This window comes from Chlorella variabilis, assembly GCF_000147415.1.
Source record: "Chlorella variabilis unplaced genomic scaffold CHLNCscaffold_39, whole genome shotgun sequence".
Taxonomy (NCBI): Eukaryota; Viridiplantae; Chlorophyta; class Trebouxiophyceae; order Chlorellales; family Chlorellaceae; genus Chlorella; species Chlorella variabilis.
The window spans coordinates 141,268-148,399 of NW_005435049.1; the positions used below are offsets into that span (position 1 = coordinate 141,268).

Genomic DNA, 7,132 nt, shown 5'->3' on the forward strand with positions numbered 1-7,132 from the left:
CAGCGGCGCCTCCCGACCCGCCAAAACGGCGAGATCAGCAAGGGCGCCAAGAAGAAGAAGAAGACAAAGAAGAAGGAAAGGATGGAGGCGGCGGGCGACGAGCAGCAGGAGGGCGGCGGCGGCGAGAAGAGCGCGGATCAGCGGGAGCAGCAGGGCGGTTGCGGCACTGCACAGAAGCCAGGTGGGCCGGCGTGGCTGGGCTGTTCTGCCGCGCGTCTGTTAGCGTCCGGGATTGCTGCTGGTACTGCCTTGGTGAATGTGTGGTGGAGCGCCTGCCGGCAGTTGATGACTTGCAATGGCTGGCTGGCTTGCGGCCCCCTCGCGGCTGCAGCAGACGCGGCGGTGGCTGGACCCCACAAGAAGAAGCGGCGGCAGAAGCAGAAGGCATGATGGCGGCGTAACACGTGGACCGGTGTTTGCTCTCCTGCTGTAAATGCGCGCATCGGTGAACCGCACGGCAGGCTCCCAGCGGTGGGGATGAGATGGGGTGACAGAGGTGCACGCCAGCCTGGAGATGATCCGCCGCCGCCTCCTCCAGTGCGACCGGTGCGTAGCTGCGCCAGCGCCTCCTGGAGCTGCTCCAGCTGGCGGTGCTGCGCAGCTTTCCCAATGGCTGGCCAGCCCGCCGAGGCCAACAAGCGCTGGCTGCTACAACCTATGTCCAGGTGCATGCCGATCGCTGCGAGGTCGGCCGCCCAGGACTGCTGCTGGCGGGGGTGGGCGCCATCTGCGAGTTGCACGCTTGCTGCAACAGGCTGCCAGAGGTGCGCCTGCTGGCAGGCAGGGGCAGCATGCACCTCTGCCACGTGCACCCATGCCCACCTTAGGGCCTGGACGCCCTCATGCGTGCCTGCCACGTTGGCAGCGCGCCGCTCCCGCCAGCTGCACGCCCCACACTTGGTGCCACGCCCCCCTGAGAGACGGGTGCTAGGAAATCGGAATGGGCTCCGGGTGTACACAGCCCGGCCCCTGTGACACGTGTCGCCCTCAATGCCTGCAGGTTGATACAAATGTCGCCTCCAGGCAACATCCCACGAACGGCATAATCTATTCTTCTTCTTCGCCGTCCATTGGCAGCGGTGATCTTTGTTGTATCGGCATTTCAGGCCTGCCGCCGTTCGTCCAGCCTCCATCGATAACCCCCTGGAGCGCCTGAGCTGAGGTGACCCGCCCGCGCGTCAACAGCAGCCTGGTGAGACACAGAGAAGCAATTTCCTGGATGCTGTCGAAGTCGCTTCCCACGGACCACGGCCTACTTCCCAAGGTAAAAGGCCGTGTTGCCCCCGGGGCGGCACCGCCGCCGCCGCCCCGGGCCCGGACCATTGCGGCCAGGACGCGCCCTTTGCCTGCCTATTACTCCTTGCCGGCGGCGTGTTGTGCTTCTGAAGGCGGCGCCTCTGCTGCAGCCCTGCGGGAAACTATCATGATGCAAGGTCATCGCTCTGCTCGGGTCTTCCCCGTGGCCTTCCTCGCCTTCCTGCTCGCGTGCACGACTCCCCCGGCCGCCGGGTGTGCCTGCCGCCGCCTGCCTCCCGGACTAGCAGGGTGGCAGTAGTACACGCTTTCTGCCGCCGCCACACATGTGTACACATGTTGACCCGCCTGATGTGCACTGTCACGATCCCGCATTACCCCCCCCCCCCACCCCCCACCCCCCACCACACACACACACGCCCCCCCCGCTCCCTGCAAATGCCCCCCGCATGCCCGCAGGGAGTGCGAGTACCAGTCCTGCGTGTGGGTGGACGGGGGCGAGTCACCTGATTTCAAGCCGTCCAGCGGCGCTGAGGAGTGCTGCAACTATTGCACTGCCAAGAAGCGGGCCCATTGGACGTTCTTGGGAGTGGAAGGCCTTTGCTCTTGCTCGGGGGCTAAGGGGTGAGCGGGAGGTGGAGGGGGCTGGCTGCCCGGAGGGAGGAGTGTGAGGAGGCTGTGCCAGAAGCAACAAGGTGTGGGCAGCCTTCACTGCATACACGTAAGCAGAGGCGGCGTGCTGCCCATGGCCCACATGAATTCGCCTCGCAAACACATGCACGCCCACGCACACGACCACTGCGCGTGCTGCCTTCCTTTCTGTTCTCCCTGCAGCGAACCTTGTTACAAACACCTAGAGTTTCAGCCCTCCTGCGGAGCGAGTGAGTGAGGGTATAACTGTGTGCATGCGCTCTCCCGCCAGACGCACAACACTGGTGCAGTTCATGGCTGCCTTCCATGCTTGCCTTGCCTTCCGCCCGCCTATGCCAAACCATTGAGTCACGCCGCATTTAACGCACCCCCCCCCACACACAACACCACACCATGTCTACCTGGCCCTCCCTGCGTGCAGGCGGATGCTGTCGGGCTGCCTCTCCACCGCCTAGCCCGCCTAGCATGTAAGTGCCGGCGCTTCGGCAATGTTGTCGACCGCAACCAACGCGGCGGTCTTGAGGGGAACCTTCACCACCGTTGCTGCTGTGTTTAGTGTTTGCAAAGGTGCAAGCCCCTTCGCGCATTGCGTTAAACACTCAGCCACACCGTTGCCCCATCGCGCATGCAGGACCCCCCCGCCGCCATCGCCCCACAGGTGACCGCTTGATTTGACGTGCTACTGTGCCTGGCCACTTGCCCGATTGGCCACCTACCGCCGCTGCCTCGCGGCCCGGGGTAGCCCGCGTGTTGTACACGCCTCCCGCCGCCGCCACACACACATAGACACTCCTCATGTTCACTTGCACGATCCTGCTCGGCCCTGCCATGCGGTCCCTTTAAATGCCCCCCACATGCCCGCAGGCAGTGCGAGTACCAGCCGTGCTTGCGGCTGGGCGGCGGCGAAGGAACAGCTTTCGAGCCGGCCAACAGCCCTGAGGCCTGCTGCGACTACTGCACTGCCAAGAAGCAGGCCCATTGGACGTTCCTTGGAGTTATACGCGTTTGCTATTGCTCGGAGGATAAGGGGTGAGCGGGTGGGGGGGGGGCTGGTTGCGCGGACGTAGGAGTGTGAGGAGGCTGCAGTGCCAGACGCAACAAGCTTTGGGCAGCCTTCACTTGCCAGCACAATCGCCAACAGCCCCCAGGCATGCTGCGCCCTCTGCACCGACGGACAGCACCCTGCGTGGCTGTTCGTTGACTTCGACAATGGCTGCTATTGCGTCGAGGGTGGGGGGTGAGCTGCGGCGGGGACGGGTGTGTGTGGTGGTGCTGAGCGGGGTAGCGAGGTGCCCCGTGGAGCCGGCAACCACCTGCGGCCGCTGCGGTTCGCTGTGCACGGCGCGCCCGCTCGCAGCGGCAGCATACCGCCCACGCCCGAAAGGCGCCACGCCAACACGCGCATACACCCAACCACCGCATGAATGCTTGCCGGCGCCTGCCTTCTTGTCCTCCCTGACTGACTGACTGACTGTATAACCCGATTTCCTGCAGCGTGCCTTCCTACGACTACCCACAGTATCAGCCGTTTTGCGGAGCGAGTGAGCGAGGGTGTGAGCGTATGCATGCCCTCCCCGGTCCAGCGTGGGGCCTGGGGCAGGCACGCTGCCGGCTGACTTCCTGTGTTGTACTGCCCCATACCACTCGCTGGGTCATGCCGCGGGCCCGGTGGATTCCTCCCCATCCCCGCACACACACACCACCACCACCCCGCCACCCATTCACACCCCAACCGAAACCACCATCACATGTTGCCCACCTCGCTTGCCCGCGGCTAAGAAAGGCCTTCTTTGAAGGCGCTGGAGCTAGTGTCTAAACCCTCCGAGAGGGCACAGGTTCGATTCCTCCCATGTCGAAACTTTGTGAGGACAAACGCGGCATAGCTGACCGGCTCAGCGCCAATCCAAGCCAATTCCTTCGGGAACGCCTAATAGAATCGCCAAGGCTTCGGCACAGGCCTCCCCGGGACCCATTCACTACTAGTGGGGGGTACTGCACTTGGCGCGTCAGGCAGATCAAATAATGGTCTAAAGCTAGACGTTAAAACCGGGAAGTTAAGCCTGTGGAGGCTCTTCCCCACCTTTACCTTTACCACCTTGCCTGCCATGCAGACGGCTGCTGTCAGGCATCGGCTAGCCCGTAAGTGGTGGCTCTTCACCCCTGCTGCCAATTGCTGATAAGCGACCCGCTGGCGCCTCTTCACGCGCATTCTCTTTCCCTACCTATTCGGCCCTTGTCTGTTTTTGCTGCCCATGCGGCGATCAAGTTCTTCGGGCCCCCTTTTGCACATGATGTATCGTGTTCAGCGTGCAAACACACCCTCCCGCCCCTGCGCATTACGCATTTCCGAGGATAACCACACTACACCCGCCCCTCACGCCTGCAGGCCCTCCCCTCCCTCTTCTGCTCCATCGCCCCCAAGGTGACCCGCTGAAAGTGATGCGCTGCCTGGCTAGCCTCCCTCATGCACTGCTCCTCATCGCAGGGGCTTGCTTGTGTGGGCTTACAGTCTGTTTTCAACAAGAACAAGCAGTCGTCCGTTGCGCACCCTCGGGTGCAAGTCAGCCCCGCCGCAGCGGCCGCATGAATGTTGGTGTTGGTCTCCCAGCGTTGCCATGTCCCTCAAGTCCCACCTCACCACCATCACCACTGCCACCACCCCCGCCTCGCAGCCCGCCCCCCTCCCCATGCACCAACGAGGAAAACCTGGATTGCCAATGGGGGAAGGCGGAGCCACTGCAGCAGACCGGCACCCCCGAAGCCTGCTGCGCCGCCTGCTCCAGCAACCCCTTCTCTGCCGGCCCCAAATGGACTTGGAGGACAAGTGACGGCTGGTGCCATTGTTCGTCCGACTTAACCACTAGGGAGTATGAGCCTGGAGTCATGTGCGGCACGGGTGGGCGCTGGCAGCAGCATGCCCGCCATGTCCAGGCCTAGGGCTGCCTGGCGGACGGCGTGGCTGAGGGTGGCTGCCCGGCTGGAATGTGCCCGCTCGCCGCTGCCGCTCGCCTGCTTCACCGCCGCCCTGCTATCCGCTAGATCGCTGGTTTTGCTGGATTGTTGGTAAATCTATACTGCTGGGGCTCCCACGATGTTCCCTTTGTGTCGCGCACTCCTTGCAGTCGGTTGCTGCATGGCGCCGCCCCCATTGCCACAACCACAACTGGCCCCGACGCCGCCGCCCTCGTGAGTGCTCACCTGAAAGCAACCCGCGCCTTACAACCAAACTCCCGCTCGCCTGTTTCGTCGCCACCCTCATGACCGCTAGATCGTTGATTCTGCTGTATCGTTAATAAAAGGATGTTGCTGCGGCACCCACACAGCCTCCATGCGCGCCGACTGCAGGCGCCTGCTGCACGGCGTAACCCCCATCGCCACAACCACCGCCGTCCCCAAAGCCGCCGCTCTCGTGAGTGCGCACCTGAAAGCAGCCACCGCAGCCATGATCGCTTGCTGCTGCTCAAGGCGTACACATTCAATAGTTATTACTTCCTCATGGTTGGTTTTGATACATGCAGCCCCATCCCCCCGCCACGCCCCCGCCCTCCATCCCCCAAGCCCCCGCCACGCCTGCGCCCTCCCTTCCCAAACCACCACCATCCAGCAAACCACCGCCACACCCCAAACCACCGCCACACCCAAAACCACCGCCACACCCAAAACCACCGCCACACCCAAAACCACCGCCACACCCCCGCCCTCCCTCGCCCAAGCCCCCGCCAACCCCCAAACCACCCCCACGCCCCAGGCTGCCGCCACGCCCCAGGCCACCCCCCAAGTAACTGTCACTTGGAGCCGTCCACGCGATTCGGCATTCAATCCGATTGAATGGCTAGCCAGCCATGCCGGTGGCCACCATGGTCTGCCTGCTTGCCTGCCTGCCTAGGCCTGTGTGAATGTGCATATTCAACCGAATCCCCAGTGCCAATTTGTTTTTCTCAATTTCCTGTCCGCCCCGTGCCCACCTGCATTGGCCGCCTGGCCAGACCACCTTGCGCCGCTGGGCCCCGCATCCACTTCTTGCGATGCTTGCTGGTGCACATGTAATGCAGCGGCACCCAGCAAGCAGGAGAAGAGGCAGAGAAGGGAGGCTGTTGCGGCGCCTCGCGGTCCTGCTTTATGCCTGTTGCTGCAAGGCCGGCTGGGAAGCGTAGGACTGCTGCAACGTGGTGGGCAGTGTCTGCGAGTTGGCACGCTGGACTGCAACATTTGCTGCAACAGGCTGCCAGGCCGCTCATCCAGCGTCTTGTTCAGAGTTTGGCTGCCCGCGGGCGACGGCCGCCGCAGCCAGCATTGCCACTGCGCCCGCTCGCCGGTCTCTGCAATTGCAAGGAGGACTGCGTTGGGGGTGCCCTACTGTGTTACAGTCACCCCGCTATGATAGGCCGCCCTGCTCATGTGCCTGCCTTCCCCGGCTGCCGGGTGCGCCTGCCACCACTGCCTCATAGTGCGCACCCGCAGGCGTGCGTGTTGGCAGCTGTATGTCTGTCTGGCAGCAATGCATGCTTCCGGCATCCGCCACACCCACACACATACCCACATGCGCGCCCCAAAGCGGTCTCGCTCACAGGGCTTCACGCCCGCTCCGTGCCCGCTCCGTGCCCGTAGGCAGTGTTCCTTCGACACGTGCTTCCTTCCGACGAGCATCATCATTGCCAGCACAACCGCCGACAGCCCCGAGGCCTGCTGCGCCCTCTGCGCCGACGGACAGCACCCCAAGTGGGTGTTCACTCGCGTCGACAACGGCTGCTTCTGTGTCGAGCGCGGGGGGTGAGCTGCGGTGTGTGTGTGTGTGTGTGGTGGTGCCGAGCGGGGCCGGGGGATGCCCCGCGGAGCAGACGTACTGTAGCACCCCCACGGGCGCACGGGTTGGCCGTGCACGCTCGCAGCGGCAGCGTGAATGCCCACGCCCGAAAGGCGCCACGCCAACACGCGCACTTACACGACCACCGCGTGAATACTTGCCGGCGCCTGCCTTCTTGTCCTCCCTCCCCGACGTCGACTGACTGACTGTAAAACCCGATTTCCTGCAGCGTACCTTCCTACGACTACCCACAGTATAAGCCGTCCTGCGGAGCGAGTGAGCAAGGGTGTGTGCGTTTACATGCCCTCCCCGGTCCAGCGTGGGGCCCTGGGGCAGGAACGCTGCCGGCTGCCTTCCCTGCGTGGTACCGCCCCATGCCACCCGCTGGGTCATGCTGCGGGGGCCAGTGCCCCCCCCCCCCCA

At 63.9% G+C, this 7,132-nt stretch overlaps 1 protein-coding gene across 1 annotated transcript in view; it reads left to right on the forward strand.

Annotated features, from left to right (window-relative positions):
* The window catches only part of CHLNCDRAFT_141850 (hypothetical protein), a gene marked incomplete at both ends in the record, with an annotated part of 4,913 nt that extends 4,523 nt beyond the window's left edge, over window positions 1–390 (forward strand). The window contains 2 exons of the mRNA XM_005842839.1: window positions 34–181; window positions 332–390. Of these exons, the coding sequence (XP_005842901.1) occupies window positions 34–181; window positions 332–390 (207 nt within the window). The remainder of the gene's footprint in view (window positions 1–33; window positions 182–331) is intronic.
* Window positions 391–7,132: the final 6,742 nt, after the last annotated feature.